The sequence below is a fragment of the Heterocephalus glaber genome, unplaced genomic scaffold (genome assembly GCF_053883595.1).
Source record: "Heterocephalus glaber isolate CG9 unplaced genomic scaffold, H.glaber_assembly_v1.0 deba00000613, whole genome shotgun sequence".
NCBI lineage: Eukaryota > Metazoa > Chordata > Mammalia > Rodentia > Bathyergidae > Heterocephalus > Heterocephalus glaber.
This window is the reverse complement of record NW_028258152.1, coordinates 3471494-3499095: the sequence shown is the minus strand read 5'-3', so window position 1 is coordinate 3499095 and position 27602 is coordinate 3471494. Positions and strand designations below refer to the sequence as shown.

Sequence of the window (27602 nt, the reverse complement as noted above, 5' to 3'; positions counted from 1 at the left end):
AGATGAATGCCCATGTTGGCAGTTCACTGCAATCAAAAATAATGTTTCTGAGCCCGTCATGGTGGCACACACGTATAATCCCAGCACTTGGGAGGCTGAGGCAGGAGGACTGCCACAAGTCTGAAGCCAGCTTAGGATACATAGTCCAAGACCAGCCTGAAATGTATAGCAGGACCCTGTCTCAAAAGAATAATCACAACACTAATAACATTAATGTTTCTATAAACATTCTCATATATGTTTCCTTATGGAATTATGAGAGAATTTCCTGAACACGCACTTAGGAGCAAGCTATTAAGTCCTTGATATGAGTATAATTTATATGATCAAGCAGCACTAGATTCTTGAGGTAGGCTCCACTAGTATTTATTCCATCCCAAAACACATAAGATGTAAAATAATCTTATCTCCCAAACCATGGTTGTCATTATCCACTTACTAAATCCTTGATAATAAAGATATAGGTAATATACCAATATTGTTTCAATGTGAATGTCTCTGATTACTAATGAGTTTGTATTTGGTTGTGGGGTTTCTACTTCTGTAAATAAGTATCTGTTCATATCTTGGCTATTTTCTTACACATTATTTCACAAGTATAACAAAAAGATCTCAATCATATATTCTGAATACATTCTTGCAAAGACTTTTTTTTTCCAGTGCCGGGAATTGAACTTAGGCCCTTGCGCTTGCCAGGCAGGCATGGGGCACCAGTGAGCAACATCCCAGCCCTTGAATACACTGAGTGTAACTCAAAACCGTAACCAAGCAGTGTATTTCTTTCTGACCTGACACAGTAACAGGACCTATACTTACAAACCTACCATAAACAACCAGGTCAGTGGACAAAATACAAGAAACAAAAACTTTTCGGACATGGAAAAAGCTCCCTCAGGACCCTGATTCCTCCCTCAGAAATGGAAGCCAGAAAGACCTCTATGGGGAGTGCGTCCCATACCACGGCAGAGAGCAAAGCCGACCAGGTGAACCTGGAGGTGCAGTGAGCTGCACAAAGAACTGGAGCATGGGGAGCATGAGATGCAAAGGAAGGGCCTAAGTGGAGAAAACGGTCCAGACTTCCAAACTGATCCTTCAATAACACACTGTGCACAATTGTTCTAAAACTCAACAAGGCAAGAACAAGGCACTGAGAGCTAGAAGTAAAGAATTTCCTGAAGTACCACAGAGCCAGGAATTGTTTGGACCCTACTAGACACAGCAGCGAATCCACAGTCACACACTATCTCTGCCCCATATCTGAGACTTACAGTGATTCAGCAGAGACCCTAGAGGAGTCAGGCCTCAATAGTAAGGCTAGCTGGGCTTGGAGTCTGTAATCCCAGCACTCAGGAAGCTGAGGCAGGAGAATTGACACAAGTTTGAGGCCAGCCTGGGCTACACAGTGAATTCAAGGCCAGCCTGAACTATATAGCAAGATCCTGTCTCAAAAAAATAATAATAATAACAATAATAATAATGAGGCTAAAGTAGCCCTAGCAGAATGGCTACTTTACACCTGACTGGGAAAAAAACCTTCAAACTAGGCTTAAAGGACAATCCTGATCCACAAATAGCTAGTAGGCTTAGAAAAATAATCTAATAATCTTAATTGGAATATGACAAAATCCAGGACACATCTAATTCAGGACGACATACAATTCACTATATCTGATACCATTGTATCTAATAGCAGTAACCATAATAAGCAGTAAAATGTGACCTAAAAAAAGGAACAAAATCAATGAGTAAAAAACTGACTTAGGAAATGATTAGATCATAGAATCGATAGACAAATCAAGAAACCATTATTGTACTAAACATTGTCAGTGATTTAAAGGAAAATATAAACATGATATTAAAAATATACCATTTGAAATTTCAATGGATGGAATTAAAACCACAGAAGGAAAAAATCTGTTAACTTGAAACTCTAGCAATAAAAACAATGTAAAATGAAGCACAAAGAGAAAAGACTGAAAAAGTAAACTGATGTCAGTGACCTGTGGGTCACAATCAAGAAGTTTAACTCACCTGTAAGTGAAGTCCAGAAAAGGAGGTAGGAATGGAAAAAAGAAAACAGCATTTGAAGAAATAATGACCAAAATTTTTCGAAATTTGACAAAAATTACAAATCCAAGAAGAACTCTAATAAGGATAAACACAAAAGCAAGCCATACTCAGAAATGTACCCAAATTCAGTGAAAATCAGTAATAAAAATTAGAAAAGTAACCAGAAAACTAGAGTTTGACTGAAAAAAACTAAAGAATCTAAATTTTAACCCAATGAATTAGAGTCACTGCAGGGTACAAATTCAGATATGGCTGTGCTGTGAGCAATGATCTAAAATGAACCTGCAAATGTAACATCACTTGGGAAAATGTTTACTAGTACTCCGCTATGGTACAGCTGACTAAATGGCAAAAAGAAATCGTTCAGTAAGGCACGTGGGGTTCAGAATAAGTTCAGTGTCCCCTGGCAAAGGGCCACTGAATTGTATCTAAGGAAGGCACATCTAATTAACTGCAAAGCTGTTGTTCACTGAGTGGGTTATTCAAATGTAAAGACCACTACTACCTTACTCTCCTTTCCCTATCCTTCACTTTTCCACTAAGAAACACTGGATGTATAGAGAACAGTCATCTGAAGAAGGATCAAATCAGGAGCCTGCCTGGACACCCACTCTCTTAGTCTACACCCATCTCCAAGCATGGCAAAGGTAGCTGTGCAGACCTAAACGCTTCTTCAATTGATCTCTTCCCTCAATTAGACATGTATCCCATGTGCAATATGTTATTTATGAGCTACTCATGTGTTTGGATACTTTCAAATACCAAAGCGTGTTTAAGTTTTTGTTTTGTTTTATTTACCCATTGTCCTTTATCTCCTTGAAGTTTACTGAAGAAAAGCTTTAGTTCTCGAACTGTCAAATTATAGCTAGCCAGCACTCCCAACATGTCAACTAAAAGATCTGGAAACAAAAGAAAACAATAAAATAATTAAGCTACTTATATTTCTTAAATAATTAAAATATATATGCTTACTTAAGGGTTTGGATACCAAAGTTCTAGGTACATGCTACATGCTCAAATACTTCTTAAAATAAATGTTGCTAAAAAAAAAATAAGAAAAATATAATATTTAAGAATCAAATTTTATTTCTTCATAAACACTGTAAACATCATACCTGCAATCATATTGTCAACTTTTTCTATTTTCCCAAGAACTTTTTCAACAAGGCCTACTTCTGTACAAATCTGAAGATTGCGTATGCTCTTCTTCAGAATGGCCGTAAACATGCTCCAGACTTCTGCCTGGCAAGTAACATCACACTTTTCCAGTAGGTCTGCCATGCAGACGACACTCTCCCCTTCTTGGATAATGAAATTCATCTCCAAATCAAACTGTCCTCCTACCAGCTTGCAAGGGAAGAAAAAGGAATTACATTAAAGGCATTAGTAGTTCTTCAATATCATTCTAACTTGTTCTTAAAGTTTAAATTATTGCTAATAATTACCCATACACATTTTTCCCTAGCCTCTACTGCAATAAATGTTTCATTTAAAAAATACTCTGAAAAATATTCCTTCTAAAGAAATCTTCAAATTTTGATAGCACAAAGTCATATAAGATTTAGAATATAAAACAAATATAGACTATCTCAGTTAAGTCACTACCTACTGCCCTGTTACAAATAAAGATCTAAATCAGCTCTATAATTCCCTCTAACACAATTTTCATTTATAAATTATCAATTTTGTAAACCATACACAGCAACCCAAAGGTCCTTTCTAGTTAAACAGAGTAAGAACTCACAGCAAAAATGAAAAGCTTTGGAGGGGACCTAAAATCCTCTGTTTATATTTGCCAGTTTCTACTTCATTATATCCAGTGATTCTGATCACTCTCCCTTCCTGACAACAGACAGTATAAATTACACACAATTATTCACATACCTAAAGTCAGTCACGGACAAAGTTAACTCCGTTGCTATTACTGTTAAAAAAGCCATCCACAGACAGTTGTGCTGATCTGTCCCCAACCTGCTGTCTCACCCACAGCCTCCCCAACACCAACAGGGAAGGTTTGGAATTTTTAAACAAATCCCAATTGTTTAAAGGAATTAAAATACCTTTAAGTGTTCAGTGGTAGAACAACTGCCTAGCATGCGTGAGACCCTCAGCTTCATTCCCAGCACCACGAAAAATTTTTTAAAATAAAAAATACTTTTAAGAATTGCTTTTGCAGAGCTGTCCTTTTCAACTAGATTTTTAAAATAAATTTTATTGTGTATATTTAAGGCATACAACATGATGTCATTTTAACTAAATTCTTTAAAGATTTGTAAAAATGATGATTCACGTACATTTACACTTTTTGGTTTTTCATTATGCAGTCCTAAATTTAAAAGGTGGGCAAGAATTAAAAGAAAATGAACTTTACAAAAGAAAATCTAACAGCTCATAAAAGAATAATAAATATGACCAAGTAAGAGTTTACTCTAGGATAAAAGAAGGTTCAAAACTAGGAAGTCAATTAAAAGTCCTTGAAGCCAGGAATTGACACATGTGTTAGGTCCTGTTAAAAACATACAGGGCCAGGGATTTAGCTCAGTAGCCTGCCTCCCAAGCGCAAGGTCCGGAGTTCAATCCTCGGTACCAAAAAAAAAAAAAAAAAAAAAAGTACGATGGCCTGAGACAGAAAACACAGAAATGAGCAACATGAGGATTACCATCTGTGTGCAGAAAGGCAAGAACTGCTGGCAAGCACAGTGGTAAAGGCATTTGTTCCTTCTAGGGAAACTGGCAGAGACCACAGAACATAATTCTTGGTATCATCAGTACCACGCACCATGAGACAATAGCTGAGTTTTGGCTGAAACCCTTGGTGCAGCAAGATCGCTCCTCCTAGTTCCAAGGTCCTAGCTGAGCTTCACACCCCTCTTAGGCACTCTGTAAGCCACTCAGCACTCTAAAATACAGACCTTTCATTTTTATTTTATGACTATTATTAGCTAGTTTTGCCTTTAATTTGAAACAATTTCAAACATTTAAAAGTATTGCAAAAACAGTATAAACAGAGTTCCTATATACCTTCCATTCAGCATCTCCTAATGTAGTTCCCTACTTATATGTAACATACAACAGAATCATAGCACAACTGTTAAAACCAGGCAATTAACATTTACATACAATGCTACTAGCCAATCTAGAGACTCTACTCAAATTTTGGGACTTATTACAATTAATTTTCTTGTTCTGAACACGGATCTAATCTAGCAACCCTAGCAACCCCTTAAGACCTTTCAAACAATGACAGTTCCACAGGCATTCTTTGACTTTCATGACTTTGACACTTTTGAACATTATTTGCCATTTATTTTACACAAAGCCTCCTAATCTGAACATTTATTTCTTGGCAAGAATACCCCAGAAGTGATATGTGCCCTTCTCAGTGTGTCACTTCAGATGACAACTGATGTCAAAATATCAAACTACAGGTAAATTAACTTTGATCATTGAGCTAGTATCTGACAGATTTTTCAATTTTAATGTTACTGCTTTTCACTTTGACATTATTAAGTATCTCTTGGAGAACACCTCAAGACCCTCCAAATATCTTGTTTCTCACCAGAGTTTTAATTATCCATGGACAGATTTTGCATGTGCCTGTTATTACTGTGGCATCTGCTAAATAACAGAGCCAGACACAAATGGAAACCTATGGCGTAGTTCTCTTTATCCAACAGACTAGAAAAGGGAAAACCGCAGGAACAGAAATTAAATCAGTGGTTTTGTAGGGTTGTTAGTCACTAGGAGATGCAGAACAAGTCCAGATAAACTCAATATATCTAAGGAAAACAATCTCAAAATATAAACCTCTACTATATAATTATATAACATATATAATCTATATATAATATACTATATATTATATAATAATATAAATATATAATAACCATATGCCAGGCCATAAGGAAATAATAGAACAATGGTGATTACAGCAGAAATAGCCTACCTTTATTTGTGGAATCAATATTCAACTTACATTCTGGAAAAAAAAAAAGTTTAACCATTTATCTAACGGGGAATGGCAGTGCATGCCTATAATCCCTGCTACTCAGCAGGCTGAGGCAGGATTGCAAGGTCAAGCCCTGAATGGTCAACTTAGTGAGTCTCTGTCTCAAAAGTTAAAAGTTAAAAACTGAAAAAGAGTTGGGAGATATAACTCAGTAATAGAGAACTTGCCTAGCATGCATGAGCCCCTGGGTTCAATCCTCATTACAAACTATAAAAATTAAAATAAAAACCAAAACAAAAAACCAATATATACTTATTTAGAAAATACTAGACTTCTGGTTTCTGAGCTGGAAATCTATCTCAGTGAAAATATACATTACAGTATATGAATAACATCAAGTCAGTAACTTCAGCTTAAAGAGTTATTTTGTGTGAATATAAAGTGAATCAACTGCATAACAAATTTTACAAATTCCTGTAGCATCTAATAGAAAACACAGTAGTTTTAAAACAATATGTCTGATACCAATCATAAATCTAAAACATCTAGGAGTAAATTTTTAAATATTTAACACTTATAAAAATTTATATTTTTGATGAATCAGTGGGTTTCTGCACAATGTTAAATCCTTTTAAGTTGTTCACTTTTTACAAATTAATCTATAAATTCAGCATACTACCATTAAATCCCTATTTTTTCTGAAACTTGATAAAATGATTCTAATTTCTATGTTGGAATTAAATATGTAAAAATAATGAAGGGACATTCCATACAAGAAGAGTACTGAAGACAGGAGTGGTGGTTCGTGCCTGGAATGTCAGCACTCAGCCCCATGGAGGCTGAGACAAGGGGATCTCCAAGAGTTCCAGGCCAGCCTGGGCTGTCTGAACTACACAGGAAGTCTCAAAAAAGCAAAACAACAGTACTGGAATCATTAAACAAATGATACAATATGTAACCGTTAAATGAATATGGTAGTAGAAAATAACTGATGCAATAAAATAGAGCCTGGAATCAACATAAATAAATTCAGTATAAAATGAGAACAGCATCACAAGCATTGAGTGAGCCTAAGACGATTTTCATTTTAAAAAATTAAGGTTCAATATTTATTTCACACCCCCTGCCCAAATAAATTCCAGGTAAGTTAAAACATGTAGTTACACAGCAAAGGAAACAACAAAGTGAAGATAAAACCTAAAGAATGGGAGATAGTATTTGCAAACCATATTGTGAAAAGAGGTTATTACCCAGAATGTACAATAAGAAACTCAAAAAGCTCAATAGCAAAAAAAAAAAGTAGTAATTCTATTTAAAGATGGGCAATAGACCCAAATAGATATTTTTCAAAAGAAAACATACAAATGGCCAAAAGATATAAGAAAAATGTTCAACATCACTAATCATCAGGAACTATCAAAACTAAAATGAGGTACCACCTCACCACATTAAGGATGACTGCTACCTAAAGATTGAAGAACAAGATATGAGAAAAAAGGAACCTTTGTGCTGCACACTGTTAGAAATGCAAATCAGGAACAGCCATTACTGAGGGCAGTACAGAAGTCACTCCAAAACTGAAAAACAGAACTGCCATATGACCCAGCAACCCCACTCCTGCACTGACATCCACAGGAAATGACATCAGTGAGTCATGGAGACATCTGTGCTCCGATGTTTACTGCAGCACTATTTCCAATAATCACATAATGAAAGCAACTTCCATCTCTACCAACAGACAAATAAACAAAATGTGGTACGGACATTCCTCGTTTAGCGACCTGTCTAACGACTTGCATTTATGACCAAAGCACACTGCTCAGACTTACAACCCACTACTCACTTACAACCCATCTTATTTTTTTGTACAGTTCTGGGTATCTTATTTATACATGAGTCTCAATGTCCTTGTTTTATTCAGTACACCGTGTTATATAGTCCTGTGATTTTTGCTGACTGTACTGTACTATAGAGTACTGTAGTTTTATGCTGTCAATCATTACAGGACTGAGTATAAGAGTTTCACAAATGAAAGCAGCCATCAAGTTGAAGTTTCCTTTGACCATTTCTTTGTTCTAACTATTGTAATGTATATACTTTATACAATTCCTCATTTAGGGACCAATTTATTTAATGACTTAGTCACAGGAACTGGACTCAGTTGTTAAACGTGGAGTGTCTCTCTCCAAATATATAATGAAATACTATTCAGCCATAAAAAGATGAAATTTTATTATTTGTGACAACATGAGTAAAACTGGAGGACAATATGTTAAGTGAAATAAGCTAAGAACAAAAAGAAATACTGCAAGATCTCACTCATCGGTAGAACAAAAAACACTGATCACACAGAATGGTGGTTACCAGACCCTGGAGAGCTTAGGAAGGAGGGAGGAGCAGGAAAACATTGGTCAGTGGATACTAACTTTGATTATAAGACACTCCCAACTCAATTGGATGGGCTAGTTCTGGGTGTGGCTGAGGGGATTTAGTAAAAATTTGCTGGGATTTACGGGTGTGAGTGACAGCAACCAATGGGCTTTGCCCCCTAAATGGTAAAAAGGGAAACGAAAAATAAGGAAGGCTCGCTTATGTTTCTCCAAAAGCGCTCCAGTCTTCACCTTAACCTTGGGTGTCATCTCCTGGGTTCCAGCACAGGCCTGTCAGCTTCCTGATGTGGACTCGCACAGGACACTACAGTGAGCTCCAGGCCTTCGACTAGACCGTTGGGCTCTCCAGCCCACAGACAGCCCTCTGTTCTCTTCACACCTGACTCTGCAGGTGGCCACTGTAAGCCAACCTTGTAAATCCTTATGTACTTGTATATCTTGCATTAAATCTGTTTCTCTACTAAGCACTGACACAACTATTTATTTCAGAGAAGCTACAAAGAAAGAACTGTTGAATGTTTTTACCATAAAGAAATGATAAATGCCAGGGAAATGGGGAAAAAATAAGAACTAAAATACATCATGTAAAGGGTACAAGATCCCAATGATGAATGTAACTGTATTGTATACCTAAAATGTACCAATAAGCTTAATGGTACAAAAGAAATGATAAATGCTTAAGAAGGTAGATACCTCTACCCTAACTTAAGCAGTGTATACATGTACAGGACAATCAAGCTGTATCCCAGAAATCTGTACTTTATGTTTTCCAGTGTCAGTTTAAAATAAAGCAAAAGTTAAATTACACAAAATTTGTACCAGCCACAGCAGCATGTCTGTGCTGTTTCCAGCATTCAAGAGGCTAAGACAGGAAGATAGCGATTTTTGAGTCAAGTCTGGGATATATATCAAGTTTGAAGTCACCCTGGGCTACAAACATAGTTAACAGCCTGGCAGGGAGGGAAGGAGGGAGGGAGGGAGGAAGCCAGAGTGGGGGGTGATACTCAAAGAGTAAAAAAAAAATCATTAACAGCTTACAGAAAGAAAAAGAAGTACAGTATAAGGAAAAGTAATTAAGGTATTATTAAGCTGGTGGGAAAAAAGGTTTATGAAGATATAAACAGTCAATGCACAAAGGAAATTTAAATGAAACATGCAAATAAAAAATGTGAAATAAAATTTAATTAATTTTTAAATCATCAATGCACAATAGATGAGAATAAGATGAAACAGGAACTTTCATACATTTCTGGTGAAGTATTTCCAGAAAGCAATATAGTAATATTAATTATATACATAATTATGTTAAACCAGTCTATCTTTTATTAAATATAGACAGAAATGATCAGTAGCTATTGCCAAGGTTTAAGAAAAGTTAAAAGAATTTACTGAGAAAAATTCATTCCATGAACCTTGGACTGCTATTTGGCCAAGATAAATTCTAATCTACTGAAGCAGCAGAAAGGTCTTATCCAGGTCTACAAACTCTGGTATTCTTTGGATGGAAACTTGAGAGGACCTCCAATACACAGAAGACAGAGTGTTACAGTAAGGAGTGACAGAGTCCTCAGGCACAAGGAAAATTCCTTGGGGGAGAGAACTGCAAAAATTCAGAAAGGTAATCAAACAAACAATCTCTAAGGCCACTAAAAACTAATAATTCTGCACAGTATTACATACAACAGTACATAATCCTAAAATGATTGCTTGGTGAAAGAAAAGCCAAAAATATTTTATAAAAAACTTTTAAACACAATAGTGGAGAAGACAAATTCTTCAGCATTACACCTTTTTCACTGAATACAATGAGGCACTTCTTCAAACATACACATACAACTACAGTAACAACACTTGGACTTTATTTAACCTAAGACAAACCAACCAACATATCTGAAACAACTTACTGCCAAGAAAATAAAGTCTAGAGAGAATTCTAACTGTGAAAACTTCTTCCAACAATTATGTGTCCTCTGGGTAGATCTAAATGGCTCACAAACCTTGTTGTGACTAACTTAAGAGACCTTTCCTTCACCTTAATGTTACTTCCATCAATCTTTCAGTTTGATCTGTGCATGTTATCATCAGTAACCAACCTTCCAAGAAGCTAGAGAATTAATTTTTGAAAATAATTTTTTAAAAAGCCCCCAAATATTTCATCAGCCTTTAAATTGAGTTTAGACTGTGAAACCAATATAGAGACAGGTGTTTTAAATATTCTTCCATTGCATTAAATATTATAAAATATGCCTTTCCAGGAGAAAATTGATGACAGAAATTTGAACATACGAATGTGTGGCATATTTGATATACTGTATGTATGCATATCTATTATACCTAAAAAACATGCAAAGGGGCTACAGTATGTCACGTTAACCCTTTCTAATAGTTATTTGAAGCTGATCAACCTTCAAAACACAAATTTGTTTCCAATGACAGGGATCATAATCCAGGTGCAGGCATTGGCTAGTTATTATCTGAGCTGTGGTAATGGCTCTGCACTACAAAATGTAATCTTCCCAATGTCACAGTAAGTTATGAATATCTGAGCAGCCTAATGCACTTTACTAGCCATGAAATGTGAAAATGTAATCTTATTACCTTTTTTATGGTTGTATTTTTTTGAATAATGTAGCCTGGAAACTGATGTATAGTCTTTTTCCACATTTTAGCATGATTTGGTCTCCTCTACTATATAGAACATTTTTCAAAACTCTCCATTTCAACATATTTTAGTCTTGGCCTGAACTTCATAAACAATTTTTATAGCAACCTTCAGGGTGGCATAACATACCTTCTATGGGTTACAGTTTAATGTACAAGATTAAAGAAATTTTGAGGTATCTTATTCAAAGAATCTAAATAAACCCTTAACAGTTTTATATCAAAATTTTAACTGGGCATGATGATTGTTCTTCTTCTTGATGATTATTAATAAAATGATATTAATGATTATTAATAAAAAGATAATTAATTTAATATCTGTCACTAACGTAAGTCACTTGTGGTTTTTTCCCAGAAAACCAAAAACTATATGGAGACCAAAAATAATTATCTTATCTTCAAAAGATATATAAAACTGAAAAGACTAACTCACAGAATATTCTAATACTTCAAAGTAAAGTTATATTTTCCCTGGACCATTAACTGTGAACTTAAGTTTCCTTAAAGATGGGGCAGGAGTAAGGTACAATGGAAAAACACTAGACAGAGTACAATTTCAGCTACTGCCACTAATTACTTTATTTCATGTGACCTGTACAAAAATATCTAAATCTGTTTCTTCTCTGAACTTGTCTATGTATTTGAAGTCAAACTAAGAAAAGAGTAAGTTTCTTTTACTTATCCTCTGCCCTTAAAAGTGTGCTCAGAGGCCAGGGATTTAGCTCAGTGGTTTCGCCGCCTGCTGCACAAGTGCAAGGACCCGAGTTTGATCCCCAGGACCAAATAAATAAATAAATAAATAAATCATATCACAGCGATATATGTGCACCCATGTTCATAGCAGCAGAGTTTGTAAGAGCTAAAACTTGGAAGAAGCCCAAATGCCCATCAACTGGAGACTGGATAAAGAAAATGTGATTTTTTTATAAAATGGAGTACTACTCAGCCATAAAAAAATGAGAAATTAGAGACATTTATAGCTAAATGGATGCACATTGAGGCCATCCTCTTAAGTGAAATAAACAGGACACGTGTAAATACTGAATAGTTTCTCTAGTGTGAGAAACTGAAAGTGTAAATAAGGACTAAAAGGTGTAATAGATATCGTGAAATAGGAAGAAAAGGGGCAAAGGGGAAGGGGAGGTGGGAGGGGTAGGGGAAAGGAAAGAAGGGGAAGGAAAAATTATGAGAAAATGAAAAAATGGAAACAAAGTCTTTGTAAATAGGGAGGGGTGGAGGGGGTGAAGGGAGGGCAGGGGACCAGGAAAAATAAGAACCAAGAGAGATTATGTAAAGGTGCAAATTTCCAACAATGAATGTCATTATATTGTATACCTATAATGTACCAATAAAATAAAATTTAAAAAAATAAAATAAAGTTTATGTACTTAGAAAAAAAATGTGCTGAGTTTCTTAAAGAGTCAATCTCAAGGCGTTCAATGTTTCCCAAGAATCCATGCCTATGTGAATGTGAATTTATACATGTTTACAGTTACTAGAAACATTAATGGGAAGATGTTGAGGAAAGTTACAATGCTACGGCACAGACTACACTGACTCCTAATTTACAATTTTTTCTCTTTCCATAATGAAGTTTCTCATTTGCTACATGGAGCCCAGGAAAAACTGTCCTTGAGAAAATGTCCCAATTGTCCTTGAAGTTACCAGGCGTGGGACCAAGTTCTGGCAGACAGGCGATCCAAGTGCAAGATGACGTGGAAACAGCGGCCAGAACTAGGGCAGCATCTCGGACTCTAAGCAGTGAAGGCAAAGCAGCAGAAAGACCCACAAACCCTGACAATTACAGGGCAACCCAGACTCTTGAAGGAAAAATACACTTCTACTTTGCTAAAAACTGTTTTCTGGCCTCTCTGTTGAATCAGCTGAAACCTTCATTGATATATATAGTTACTGCTTGCATTTTCTCAGAAACTGGAAAAATGTATTTATAACTGTCATTTAAAGCACCCACATCCCCACTGCTTATACTGAGGCAGCAATTAACTGTTAGTGTCAACTCACCACAAGTGCCTTATTTTCACCTACTTGTGAGAGCTAGGTGTGAGTTCTAATATGTTTAAACCAGGATTCAATCCTCAGCCCCACAAAAAGAAAGTACTAACAGTGCTTTGTGTTTATCTTTTTATGCTCCTATCTCTCCCTACTGTCCCTGATCCATTTTATAACTGGTTTTCATCACAGGTTTTAAAAAACCTAAAATGTGTATGTATCCCTAAGGTGAATTGTTTTAAAAATATTTTTAATTTCATTCTTTTTTTGTGCTTTATAGAAATGTTATCATACTGTGCATAGTCTACGGGGTTTTTTTTCACTCAGTTTGTTTCTAAGATTTGCACATATAGAAAATAGCTGCAATTTGTTTCTTTTATTGATGTATGTTTCATCATGTGATTATACAATATATTATTAAATACATACACATGGACTACAGGTATAGCTCAGTGGTAGGTACAAGCCTAGCATGCATGCGGCTCTGGGTTTGATCCCCGGGACTTAACAGAGAAAACTGTAATAATAAAATAAGATTTTTTAATTTCAAAAAAAAAACAACAACACAGAAATCAAAGAACAGCCTATGACCTAACTACATTCTTACTGGTAGCTCCATAACTGCTCTGGGATGCAACTCTGTTACATGCCCGTTATGGATTTAACTGTCCTCCAAAATCCATTCACTGAAGTCTTAACCTCCGGTACTGCAAAACGTGACCTCCTTTGGAAACAGACCTGTGGGAGACGTAATTAGCTCCTATGAGGTTATTGGGTGTCCCTCGCCCAGGGTGACTGAGGTCCGCATAGAAAGGGGGAGCCTGACCACATGCGTGCACTGGGAGTACGCCAGCTGAAAATGAAGACAGAGCTTAGGGTGGTGCTTCAAGAAGACAACGAATCCCAAGGGTTGCCAGCAAACCTCCAGAAGCTAGGAAAACAGCCCGGAACAGAGCCTCACAAAAAGCCAACCTGCCAACACCCTGACCTGGACGTCCAGTCCACACAACTGTGAGGCAATGAACACCTGCTCTCTCACCCACTCAATTTCTGGTACTTTGTAACACAGCCTAGCAAAGCCTCAGTATCTCTTGATGTTCATGTTTCATGTTGCCTACTAAACTCCTCAGTGACAGGTCTCAAATGCTCTTAGAAAAGCCACTGCATGGCCGAGCATGGTGGTGCATGCTTTATCATCCCAGCACTCTGGAGGTTGAGGCAAGAGGATCACAAGTTCAAAGTCAGCCCGGATTGCAAATAGTAAGACCCTATCTCAGAAAGCCAAAAGAGGGGGCTGGGGATTTAGCTCAGTGGTTCCATCTCCTGCCTCACAAGCGCAAGGTCCCGAGTTCAATCCCCAGTACCCGAGTTCAATCCCCAGTACCCAAAAAACAAACAAACAAAAAAAGCCAAAAGAGAAAAGAAAAGCCAGACCATGACTCTAAAACCCTGTTCTGCTGATCTGATCCCAAACCTTCATTTAACAGCAAAAACACTGCACTATTCCTAAATAGGTTTGTGATACTCAATTTCTCAAAAATAAATAATATGCACAGATCATACATTACACACAGAGATGATAAATTGTTTTTTTATAAAGCAAAGTAAGCCAGGTATGGTGGCGCACACCTGTAATCCTAGCACTTGGGAGGCGGAGGCAGGAGGGTCACCAGAGGCAGGAGGGTCACCAGGAGTTCGAGGCCAGCTTGAACTATACACTGAGACTCTGTCTCAAAAAATCAAAAATAAATAAATAAATAAAAGCAAAGGAATGCCGTACATGAAAGTTAGGATAAAGAAAAAGAAATACTCAAGAAGTATTTCTATTGTTCAATTACAAATATTTAAGTACATTTCTACATTTTACAAATTGAAAAATTGTCAGTGGTTCCATTTTGAAGACTCCCTAGAGCATTTAACAGAGAGACACCTAAAGTCAATCTAGAAGGGCCCAGTCTGTGTAAGATTCTTTCATATGAAACTCCACTGAAAATAAATTCCCAATCCAAAACTAAAAAACACATGCGATAACAACAAAATAACATGAGAAGTCAGTAGATACAAAATAGCAAGATTAGTTCTTCAAAGATCTTCAAATTAGAAAAATTATCAAATTCATAAAAGTATAATCATAAAATTATAATATAGGCATGTCATGATACAAGAACTTTATCATGCTGTAAAAACATGAAAGAAAAATTTTTAAAGGTCACAAAATATTACAATGGGTACAGAGATTATCAAGCAGATTTTACAAACCACAAATAGAACTTTTAAAATAAAAGGCATAGGGCCGGGTATTTAGCTCAGTGGTTCCGCTGCCTGCCTCGAAAGTGGAAGGACCTGAGTTCAATCGCTGGTACCAAAAAAAAAAAAAAAAAAACTTTAAAATAAAAGGCATGGGCCAGGGATTTAGCTCAGTGGTTCCAGCGCCTGCCTCACAAGCACAAGGTCCCAAGTTCGATCCCCGGTACCAAATAAACAAATAAATAAAATAAAAGGCAGCCACTAAAATAAAAAATTCAAGTCATCATGGTAGTCCTCTAGGCCCAGCAACTCAGAAGGTTAAAGCAAGGGGATTACTTGAGCCAAGACCAGCCTGGGAAACAAAGTGAGAGCCTGTCTCTCAAAAAGAAAAAATAAGAGTTAAAAAAAGTGAAAACTGAAAGACAAAACTGAAGAAATTCTCAGAAGGCAGCAAAGAGAAACAAGAAGACAGGAAACATGAAAGGTGAGAGACATAGAAAATAAGAACCAACACTATTCTTCACAAGAAAGTCCCAATGTAAAATCCCAAAAGGAGGCAGGATGAAAAATACTCAGCTATCATACTGAGAATTCTCTAGCAGCCTACCAAAAAATGACAGTGAATCTTCAGAATTAGTTACAAAAAGCCCTAAAGTAATGCTTACACAAAATTTAATACTACAGATATTGTGGTAATGTTTTTAGAAATGCCATGCTAACTTTCAGACTAAAAATGTCTTATATAGTAATACTTATCTCTACTGGAATTTTAAATCTCTATAAGTAAAGACAGTAAAGTATTTTTCTCACTGGTAAAGAAAATTATGAGCTAGCATAGTATATGAGAAAAAGCAAACAGCAGGAAGCTGTAATAATTATGAATGTGGAATATGATGGGAAACAAGCAAATTTTCAACACATTCTAACCAAAGAACTTCATACAAATACAAGAATACAAAATATTTTGTAATTATTAAGTACTGGTAAGCATATCTATTTCCAGATCCAGTTCAAATACAATGTAGAGGCCACCAAATTTTCAACTCTCTCCTTTGTCTTTTCAAAATCATAATTTTTAAAACTAAGTTCATGTTCCAGAAACCACAGATCATTTAATCTCATATCACAAATTTTTCATGTCACACGACTCAGTTAACTGGCATTCTCTACAATTGTCTTCCCTCTTTCTTCCTTCCTTTAAAACATTATAGCTCAAAATTCTCAAAGGCCAACTCCAGACCTACCTCTTCTGAGACCCACGCTGACCTCTCCAGCCTACAATCAATTAGGATGATCCATATTTACTACCATATGCAACTGTAATACAACATTTCATATGAATAAACCTAATGCTAACATTACACATTTTTCATATTGCACATTTTTTCCCCATTAACTTTATTGGCACATTTTAGGTATAAAATACAGTTACATTCATCATTGGGATCTTGTATCATTACATGAGTCTTTTGGTTCTTTTTTTTTTTCCCCTTCCCTTGCCCTCCCTTCACCCCCTCTACCCTTCCCTATTTGCAAAGACCTTGTTTCCATTTTTTTCCTCTCTCATATTTTTTCCTTTCCCTTTTTTCCCTTCCCCTACCCCTCCCAATTCCCCTGCTCTTTTAGACCTTTTCTTCCTGTTACACAATATCAGTTATACATTTTTTAAATTACAGTATTAAGATCTAGGAGGCATTACCACAGATTTTACAGAATTTAAAAGGATATAGAAAGCATATTACAAAAATCTTTTTTGAAATAAAGTTGACAACTTCTAAGAAGTAACTTAGAAGACAAATTAATGAAACTAACTCTGGAGGAAATATAAAATTTGAATAGCACCTATTAAAGAAAATATATTCCTAGCTTGAAAACCTACCTATATGACAACAGCAGGCTCATAAACATTGTAACTGATAAATTGTATCAAACAATTAAAGCAAAAAAAAGAAGGAACACTTCCCTCATTTTAGGAACTCAACATTGTGCTAATCCTCAAATTGGATAAAGATAATAGAAGAAAAAAGTATGAACATAGATAGAAATTTGTTTAACAAAACAAACTATTAGAAGTCAGATCTGGCAAGATGTAGAAAGTGGTTTTGTTATAGGGATGGCAGTGTTGGTTCAGCATTGGAAGATCCACCCTCAAAAGTCATCATTTTAACAGAGGAAAGGAGAAAGCCATATGATCCTGTCACTAGTTGGAGAAAAAGTATTGGACGAAATTCTACAGCTGTTCATGGTAAAAAGCTATCAGGAGACTAGAAGTAGAACAGAACCTTCTCAACAGATTAAAGACATGTACTCCATACTTCCAGCGAGAACGCCTTGTATGAATGGAGAAGATACAATGCTTTCTCCTTAAAGTGGGCAACAAGGGCAGATGTGCTTACTCTTTATCTGTCCATTAAACCTTGAAACCTAGTCCCCACCAAAATAGTCTGGCAATAAAATGACACAACTAGGATAAGATTGGCACGCCAGAAGCAAAATCTTTATATGTAGATGAAATGATCCTCTACAGAGAAAATACTAAGAAATTTCTAGGAGCCCCTAGAACTTGTACTTGAATTTAGCAGGATTAGAAAACACAAGGTATATATAAAAACTCAGGTCTGTGTATAATGAAGAATTGGTTATTGAAATTTGAAAGTTATGTAGGAGTACAAAGGACCTAGAAAAGTTAAAACAAAAACAAATCCAGTGTTGGAAGACGTTTAGTACCTAATTTTAAGACTTCTTCTAAAGCTACAGTAATCAAGGCAATGTTGGTGTAAGGAAAGACATATAGAACACTGGAATAAAACAGAGAATTTAGAAATAGAACCACACATATAAGGTCCACTGAGTTTGGAAAGATTATTTAACATTAGCATTTTAGAGAATATAAACTCGATTCAAGAGCTGAGGAAGAGATAGTGTATTCAGCAAACAGCACTAGAACACCTGGTATCCGTATATAAAAAATTAACCTCAACTCTTTTTTTCCATACATGAAAATAACTTCAAGGGATCTATGAACCTAAATAAGAAAGGCTAAAAGTATAAAACTTTAAGAAGAAATTATAAGGGAAAATGTTTATGAATTCAGGGTAGGCAAGAACTACCTAGAATACAAAAGACATGATGTATAAAAGAAAACAACTGATAAATGAGATTCCATCAAAATTTAGAACTTTAAATGACATCATTAAAATGAAAAGTAGTCCTTAAAGAGACCATATTTACAATGCATATAACCTATGAGCAGAATATATAAAGAATTCTTAGAGCTCATTAATAGACAACCCAATTAAAATGTAGACATAAGAAGATGATAAAGAGCCAGTATAGCACAAGGAAAGGTGTGCAACTCTAGAATCAGAAAAATACTAATCAGTACAATAATAAGATTGAATTATACACTCATTAGGGAGATGAAGTCAAAAGTTTTAAAAGCCTTGTCATGACTTTTTTTGTTGGATTCTCCACCCCCACTTTGCGTTTAATTTGTCACGCCCAATGGATTCATTCTGCTGGGTTTCCTGGGGTTGTGATCCTCACTGTCTTTTCCTAGGGTATTGTCTAAAATTTGTTGGAGTGCCAGTTTGGTATTCATGAAGTTCCTGAGGTGCTCTTTATCATGAAAGTATCTTATTTCTCCATCAATTTTGAAAGATAGTTTTGCAGGGTACATCAATCTGGGTTGGAGGCTGTTTTCCTTTAGGGCTTGAAATACAACACTCCAAGCTCTTCTTGCCTTGAGGGTTTGCATTGAGAAGTCTGCTGTGATTCTGATGGGCTTTCCTTTGTATGTGATTTGTTCCTTTTCTCTCACTGCTTGTAGAATTTTGTTCTTCTGTTGGATTTCTGGAATCCTAACTATTATATGCCTATGTGTAGATTTTTTTTGATTAAGCTTAGCTGGAGTCCTATATGCCTCACTTATCTGTATGTCAAGTTCTTTTCCCCTCCTTGGGAAGTTTTCTGCCATCACTTCTGTGAAGAGTTTTTTTATGTCATCTGCACTCTCTCCTGTTTCTTCATTGACTCCAATCAGTCTTATGTTATTCTTTCTTTGCATCGTCTAGCAGCTGCTGGATTGATTTTTCATGTTCCCTTACAATTTTAAAGCAATTTTTCTTTTCCTCCTCATTAACTGCAATCTTATCTTCTATATGTGAAATTCTATCCTCACATTGGTTCATTCTGCTGTGCAGACTTTCAATGGAGTTTTTAATCTCTTGGAAATCTGTTTGTATCTGTTTTATGGATTCCATTTGTTTCCTATGTTGGCATTCCATCATGTTCCTCAGATCCTCTATTGTTTTATCTGTGTCCTCTCTAGATTTATTAATCATGTCTTGCACCATGAGCAAAATCTCTGCTGTTATCTGAGTAATTATTTCTGATTTCATTTTTCCCAGATCCTCTTTTGTTGTCAGTTCAGAGAGTCCAGGTGGTTGAGTATCAGACTGTTCCATCTCATTTCCCTTTGGGGTTGCTGTAGGTGATCTGGAAGTCTGTTTTTGAGGCTTGTTTATGTGTCTTCTCATTTCCACGGGGGGGGGGGGTGCTTCTGGCACCCACAAGGCTCACCTTCTCTGCCCTAGGAGCTTGGGATGGCAGCGGGAGAGCTTCCTTCCGGGTGCTGGGACCGGCTCAGCTTCTCTGCCCTAGGAGCTTGGGATGGCGGTGGGGAGGTTCCTTCCAGGTGCTCAGACTGGCTCAGCTTCTCTGCCCCAGGAGCCTGGGATGGAGACGGGGAGCTTCCCTCCGGGTGCTGGGACCGGCTGAGCTTCACTGCCTAGGAGCCTGGGATGGAGGTGGGGAGATTCCTTCCGGGTGCTGGGACCAGCTGAGCTTCACTCCATATTGCACATTTTAATCACTTTTCTTGTTATTTCCCAAGTCAATTTTCTCCACTAAAATAGCATGAATGATGGCTCCTAAAAATAGGAATTATTTCTAAAAACTATGTTTGGGGAGAGAGAGGGGAGGGAAGGGGGCATAAAAAAATTCAGATGTGTTATATACAAATACCAACTCCCCACGATGAATGTCATCATTATGTACTACACACATACCATTGCTACACAACAAATCCTTATAAATTTTATCATTAAGTTTCAATAACTTATTTTCAAAAGTAAAAAAATAAGAGATGAATAGAAAACTTTAATGCTTAGACTATATAATTTAAATTATAAACACAAATACATTTTACAGACTAATAGAATTATACCATGATCTATTTCCTGGCCTTGGAAGACTTCTACTAATATATTCATAAATATTATAAGACTTTCCACAGTGATAAAATTCCATTTATGCAGACTGTAAGAATTAACATCCATTTTCTATAATTATAATTTCCTGCCAGTCATTTAACAATCTGAGAGCTGAAAATACTCCTTTTGAGGTTTTTGCCCTCCTTCTTCCATTTACTGTCTTCTCAAAAAAAAAAAAAAATGATAATGAGACCCTGTTTCAAAAAAAAAGAATGTTGGGGATGTGGCTCAGTGCCAAGGCCCTAGGTGTAATCAGCAGTACCACAACAAAACAACAAAGACATACAACCAACATACAGCTTTCTCAAAACTTCTTTTACTGCTGGGCTTGGTGGCGCATGCCTATAATCCCAGCACTGCAGGAGGCTGAGACAGGAGGATTATAAATTACAGCTAACCCTGAGCAATTTTGTGATTTAACAAGACCATGACACAAAGTAAAAAGTAAAACAAGGCTGAGGAGAGCTAGTCCTGGAGTGTGCAAAGACCCTGGGTTCAATCCCCAATCTCACATACAAAAAAAAAAAAGAAAGAAAGAAAGAAAACTTTAACAATGTAATTTTCTTTCTTTTTCTCTGTGTTCTCTCTCTCTCTCTCTCTCTCTCTCTCTCTCTCCCTCCCTCCCTCCCTCCCTCCCTCCCTCCCTCCCTCCCTCTCTCTCTCTCTCTCTCTCTCTCTCTCTCTCTCTCTTTCCTTCCGTCTTGCTTTTTTTGGGGGACCATGTCTTGCTATGTACTCCAGGCAGGCTTGGAACTCCTGCCTCAGCCTCCCAAGTGCTGAGATTACAGGCATGTGCCACCATGCCCACATTGGAAACATTTTTCTTTTTCTCTTCCTTTTCTTTTCTTTCCTTTCTCCCTTCCCTGCCCTGTGTTTATGGAAAGAAAAGTTCCACAGGAACAATCAAACAGCTATTTTTTTACAGCTCTTTTTGAGAAACACTGGATGACATAATGTGTCCTTAAATATAGTATGGATAAATACCACAGAATTAAGTATGTTTTAGAAAACACTTAGAACTTTGAAATTTTTCAAATAAATGGTTCAAAACAATCCATTTGTTATAGATTTCTTTTTATGATTTATTCAAGATATGCATTAATCAAGAAAAAGATGTCTTAAAATTGCTTAGCAGAAAAAAAAATATGAGCAATCAAAATTAAAATGACCCTTCTTGAACAATCAGTCCAACAGCCAAGCGAGACAGATGTGCTCCACAGTAAACAAGCGTTGGTCCATGCATGACTGAGAAGTGAGGGGTCTAGGCTACCGAGGAGAGTTCGGAAGCAGCTCCGAGGGAGACTGGAAGGGGACTGAGGCTTCCCCGGCAGCCAGCACCAACTGAGGGGCCTTGGAATCCCCTGGGAAGCAGCTCCTCCAGGCCCAGCCTCCTGATTACTGCAGTGCACCTAACACCCAGTGGGGGAGCCCCTCACAGACCTGAGCCAGACTCATCCCAAATTCCTCATGCCAGAAAAGAGCCCGTGAATGTTTGTTGTTGTTCTAATAACAATTATTTTAGCATAACTTATTAAACAGCAAAGGATAGCTACTAGGGTTATAAATCAATCATTTAGTAGTTGGGGAAAACTTTTACTCTGTATATTCCTGTACTATTTGATTTTTAAAATGCAAACATTCTAATAAAAATTTAAAACATATATATTGAATTATTACCATGAGCTATGCACAATGCATGGCTCATCCTATTTATCTCTTACAAAATCCTGTATTATCCCCACTTAATACAGGAGGAATGTAAAACACAATGGAATGTAAAACTTGCTGAAATTCACAAGGTACAAAGCAGTTACACCAGGATTTCAATACTGAAGACTCCCCCCTCAGTGAAGCACTCAATACTTGCATTTAATATATATGTAGACTATCAATTCCTCAAAGTCTATTAAGAACATACATGATATATATTTCTATTGTAACAGCAAAATACAATAATTATTATATTATGAAATAAATTAATTGTATGTATAAAAATGAGGATTCAGGTAACTAAGCTACTTCTTCTCTTGATTTCCCCTACTACAAAGATTAGAAAAATTGGCCGGGGATTTAACTCAGTGGTTTCACTGCCTGCTGTGCAAGCTCAAGGACCCGAGTTCGATCCCCAGTACCCCCCCCCAAAAAAAATAAAGATTAGAAAAATAAATGCTCAATGTTCTCATATCCCTAGCAGCTGAACAACCACACAAAGCTCTCTTAAAAGAGATGTAGGAAATGTTAAAAGGTGTTCATGGAAAGCACTGACTGACTTCATAAGCAGAGAACAGAGGGCTGGCCCAGCCTTTTGCCTTCCTACCCTCTTCCATCTGTGGAACATGGACACAATATCCAGGGTTACAGGGGCCACCCTGTTATCAAGAGGGTTACAGGCCCAGGGATAGACAAAAGATGAAAGGCAGTTCTTGTCCATGAAACAGAAGTATCTCCAGATGAACATCATAGCTGCTTTCTTGCATTTGTCTAAATAATAAAATATTTTAAGGTTAATTTTAATAAGATAAATAATATAATAGCAAGTTTTCATGCATAAAGACAGCGGTGCGTATTATAGAATAAAAAGAATAAAGACTTCAGAAACTACATGTATTCAAATTAAACAACAGAAGCGCTGAAAGAGATTGATTTTAAAGTCTAATAACAAAAATGAATATAGGGCTGGGGATTTAGCTCAGTGGTTCCGGCGCCTGCCTCCCAAGTGCAAGGTCCCAAGTTCTATCCCCATCAAAAACAAAACCAAAAGCAAAACAAAACAAAAATGAATATACCTTGAAATCTATGACTGTAGAAATTTACTATAATACATAAGTAAAAGAGTAACAGGGGCCAGGGATTTAGCTCAGTGGTTTCACAGCCTGCTGCGCAAGCACAAGAACCCAAGTTCGATCCCCGGTACCATAAAAAAAAAAAAAAAAGAATAACATAACACAAATCTCTACTAAATGAAATAATTGAGACATAAAGTAACTCTACTTATTAGTTTTATGATTATTAAAAGGTAAGAAAACATAATTGAATTGTCAACTATATTTACATCAAAGATAATCAGCATAAAACATCAGTAACATGGATAAAGCAAGTCATTTGGATTTAATATGGAGGACTGGAGATGTAGCTCAGTGAAAACCTGGGCTCAATCTCCAGTACGACCACAAAAAAAAAATAAGGGTTTCATGTCTGAATATTCACTTTCAAATACAAATGCTTTTGGAATAAAAACCTCTGTGCTTTATATGCTATCAGACAGTTGAGGAATTAATGCATACGTCTTTTTGTTTTTAATGCATACTTCTTATGAGAATAAAATGCTAAATAGCAATTAGTTATGAAAGCTACTAATTTTGTATACTCAAATGAAAACTCAAATAGAAAACACTAATGGGGAAATACAATTTTAATAATTGCTAGCTAAATACACAGGTATAGGATGACATAATATTCTCCTTGAAGGAAAAAAAAGTGTTTACTGCTCAGATGAACTCTAGCAGCTGAAGGCACCCAAGTGCTGCTATCCCCACCCCTGCCCTGCAAATCTGAGAGGGAGGGAGAGGGCTACAACCAAGTGACTCCTAATCAATTTCGGTTTTCTCAGTTCACTCTTATTTTATCTTTGTGCTTTTTATGACAACATAAAACCATCAAAAATCTGTCCTAATCTCAAAATAGTCCAACTTTGAATTTTATACACATGAATTTTTAGATTCCACGTGTCTTATTATGGCAGGTTTTCACTATATATAGATAATAAAATATCATATAATGGCTCTGCTGTGAATCATTACATTTATCTTTTTAAAAAACTGCTATCTCAAATCTATAAAGAACTTAAAAAATCAGACCCCCAAATTTAAAGATCGAATCCAAAAATTGGCATCTGTAATGAACAGGCATTTCTCAGACAAAGAAGTAAAAGCAGCAAATAAACATATGCAAAAATGTTCAACATCACTGGTCATTCGAGAGATGCAGATAAAAACAACACTGAGATTCCACCTCACCCAGAAAGAATGGCTGCTATCATGAAATCAACCAATAACAAATGCTGGTGGGGCTGTGGGGAAAGAGAAACCCTGCTCCACTGCTGCTGCGAGTGCAGACTGGTGCAACCACTGTGGAAATCAGTATGGAGAGACCTCAAAGAACTAGGACTGGAAGTCCCATTGGACCCCGCTATTCCCCGGCTGGGGTATCGTCCCCAAAGAATTAAAAGAATCATACTGGGAGAGGTCCCGAGTCAGATGGAAGACGCCGAATCAGCCCGCTGCAGACAGGCAGGTCTGCCCACGCCCTGCCGAGGTCCTGAGTCGCACGAAAGACCCCGAATCAGCCCGCGCCCCGGCAACAATCCACTGGACCCCTCGCTCCTCTGTACAGCCACCTGGTTCCACACTACAAAGACGCAGAGGACACCGGACCACCAGACCACGGTACTGAGTTCCACTGCTCCCGGCCCAGAGGTTGTGGCTTTTTTTTTTTTGGTACGGGGGATCGAACTCAGGTCCTTGCGCTTACGAGGCAGGCAGCGGAACAACTGAGCTAAATCCCCAGCCCCGGGGCTTCTGAGTTGCCGTCCCGCTGCTCCTGGCCCAGAGGAAGGGGCTTCCGGGCCACCATCCATCCCGCTGCTCCCAGCCCAGAGGAAAGGGCTTTTGGGCCACCTTCTGTCCCACCGCTCCTGGCTCAGAGGAAGGGGCTTCCGGGCCACCATCCCTCCCATTGCTCCCAGCCCAGAGGAAAGGGCTTTTGGGCCACCTTCGGTCCCACCACTCCTGGCCCAGAGGAAGGGGCTTCCGGGCCACCATCCCTCCCACCGCTCCCAGCCCAGAAGCAGGGGCTTCTGAGCCGCCATCCCACTGCTCCTGGTCCAGAGGAAGGGGCTTCCCGGCCACCATCCCTCTTGCTGCTCCCAGCCCACAGGAAAGGGATTTGGGGCCACCATCCCTGCTGCTGCTCCTGGACCCTGTCCCACCTCTCCCAGCTCAGAGGAGGTAATCCATGCAGGTGCCAATAGCGCCTCCCCCAGTCGAAATGAGAAAACACATAAATAAGTCTCAAAACCAGACTCCCAGATTACCTACAGCAACGCCAAAGGGAAATGAGATGGAACACTCTGATACACAACCACCTGGACCCACTGAACTGGAAACAAAAGGAGATCTGGAAGAAATGAAATCAGAAGTAATTTCTCAGATAACAGGAGAAATTGTGCCCCTAGTGCAAGACATGATTAATAAATCTAGAGAGGAGCTCAGGAACATGAGGGAATCACAACATAGGAAACAAATGGAATCCATAAAACAGATGCAAATAGATTTCCAGGACATAAAAAACTCCATTGTAAGACTACATAGCAGAATGAGCCAATGTGAGGACAGAATTTCAGATGTAGAAGATAAGATTGCAATTAGTGACCAGGAAAAGAAAAATTGCTTCAAAACACTAAGGGAACATGAGAAATCAATCCAGCAGCTGCTAGATGATGCAAAGAAGAATAAGATAAAACTAATTGGAGTCAATGAAGAAACAGGAGAGAGTGCAGATGACATAAAAAAACTCTTCGCAGAAGTAATGGCAGAAAACTTCCCAAGCAGGGGAAAAGAGCTTGACATACAGATAAGTGAGGCATATAGGATTCCAAATAGCCTTGATCACAAAAAACCTACACACGGGCATATAATTGTTAAGATTCCAGAAACTCAACAGAAGAACAAAGTTCTACAAGCAGTGAGAGAAAAGAAACAAATCACATACAAAGGAAAGCCCATCAGAATCACACCAGACTTCTCAACACAAACCATCAAGGCAAGAAGAGCTTGGAGTGACATATTTCAAGCCCTAAAAGAAAACAGCCTCCAACCCAGATTGATGTACCCTGCAAAACTATCTTTCAAAACTGATGGACAAATAAGACGCTTTCATGACAAAGAGAACCTTAGGAACGTCATGAATACCAAAACAGCACTCCAAAGAATTTTACACAATAGCCTAAGAACAGACATTGAGGATCACAACCCCAGGAAGCAAAGCAGAATGAACCCATCTGGCATGACAAGAAATTAAATGTAAAGAGGGAGAACCCAACAAAAAGAAAAAGTCATGGCAATGACAAGTCAATATGTTTCAGTTATAACCATCAACGTTAATGGTCTCAATTCACCAATCAAAAGAAACAGACTGGCAGAATGGGTCAAGAAGGAAAATCCAACAATATGCTGCATACAAGAAACACACTTAATTCAAAAGGAAACTCATAAACTGAAAGTTAAAGGGTGGAAAACAATACTCCATGTGACGGGAACCCCCCAAAAAGCAAGAGTAGCTATCCTCTTTGCAGATCAAGTAGATTTCAAACCAACATTGATTAAGAGAGATGAAGAAGGACACTACATTCTTGTACAGGGAAGAATTCAAGAGGAAGAGATGACAACCATAAATATCTATGCATCAAACACTAGTGCACCCAACTAGATAAAACAAATATTAACGGACATGAAAAGTCATATATGCACTAATACAATTGTAGTGGGGGACATCAACACCCCACTGTCACAAATAGATAGATCAACTAGACAAAAAATAAGTAATGAAATACTAGAACTCAATAGAACTCTTGAACAAATGAACTTAACAGATGTTCACAGAGTCTTCCACCCCACAAAATCAGAATACACATTCTTCTCAGCTGCACATGGATCATTCTCCAAAACAGGCCACATACTCACACACAGAACATGTTTAAGTAAGTGCAAAGGAATTGAAGTTATCCCCTGTATATTATCAGACCATAGTGCGATGAAATTGGAGATCCATAGCAAAAGAAACTCAAAAAATTTTATAAACACGTGGAAATTGAACAACACACTTCTGAATAACCAAGGGGTCAAAGAGGAAATTAGACAGTTCCTTCAATTAAATGACAATGACAATACAACATATCAGAATCTATGGGACACCATGAAAGCAGTCTTACAAGGGAAATTCATA

At 37.4% G+C, this 27602-nt stretch overlaps 1 protein-coding gene across 11 annotated transcripts in view; it reads right to left on the bottom strand.

Moving 5' to 3' along the window:
* Lrba (LPS responsive beige-like anchor protein) overlaps positions 1-27602 on the bottom strand; it is a 711450-nt gene that overhangs the window by 571650 nt on the left and 112198 nt on the right. For all 11 annotated transcript variants that reach the window (XM_087205721.1, XM_087205722.1, XM_013067222.3 and 8 more), the window contains exons 3-4: positions 3186-3417; positions 2869-2969 (exon numbers count right to left, since the gene is read on the bottom strand). In XM_087205721.1, the coding sequence (XP_087061847.1) occupies positions 2869-2969; positions 3186-3417 (333 nt within the window). The remainder of the gene's footprint in view (positions 1-2868; positions 2970-3185; positions 3418-27602) is intronic.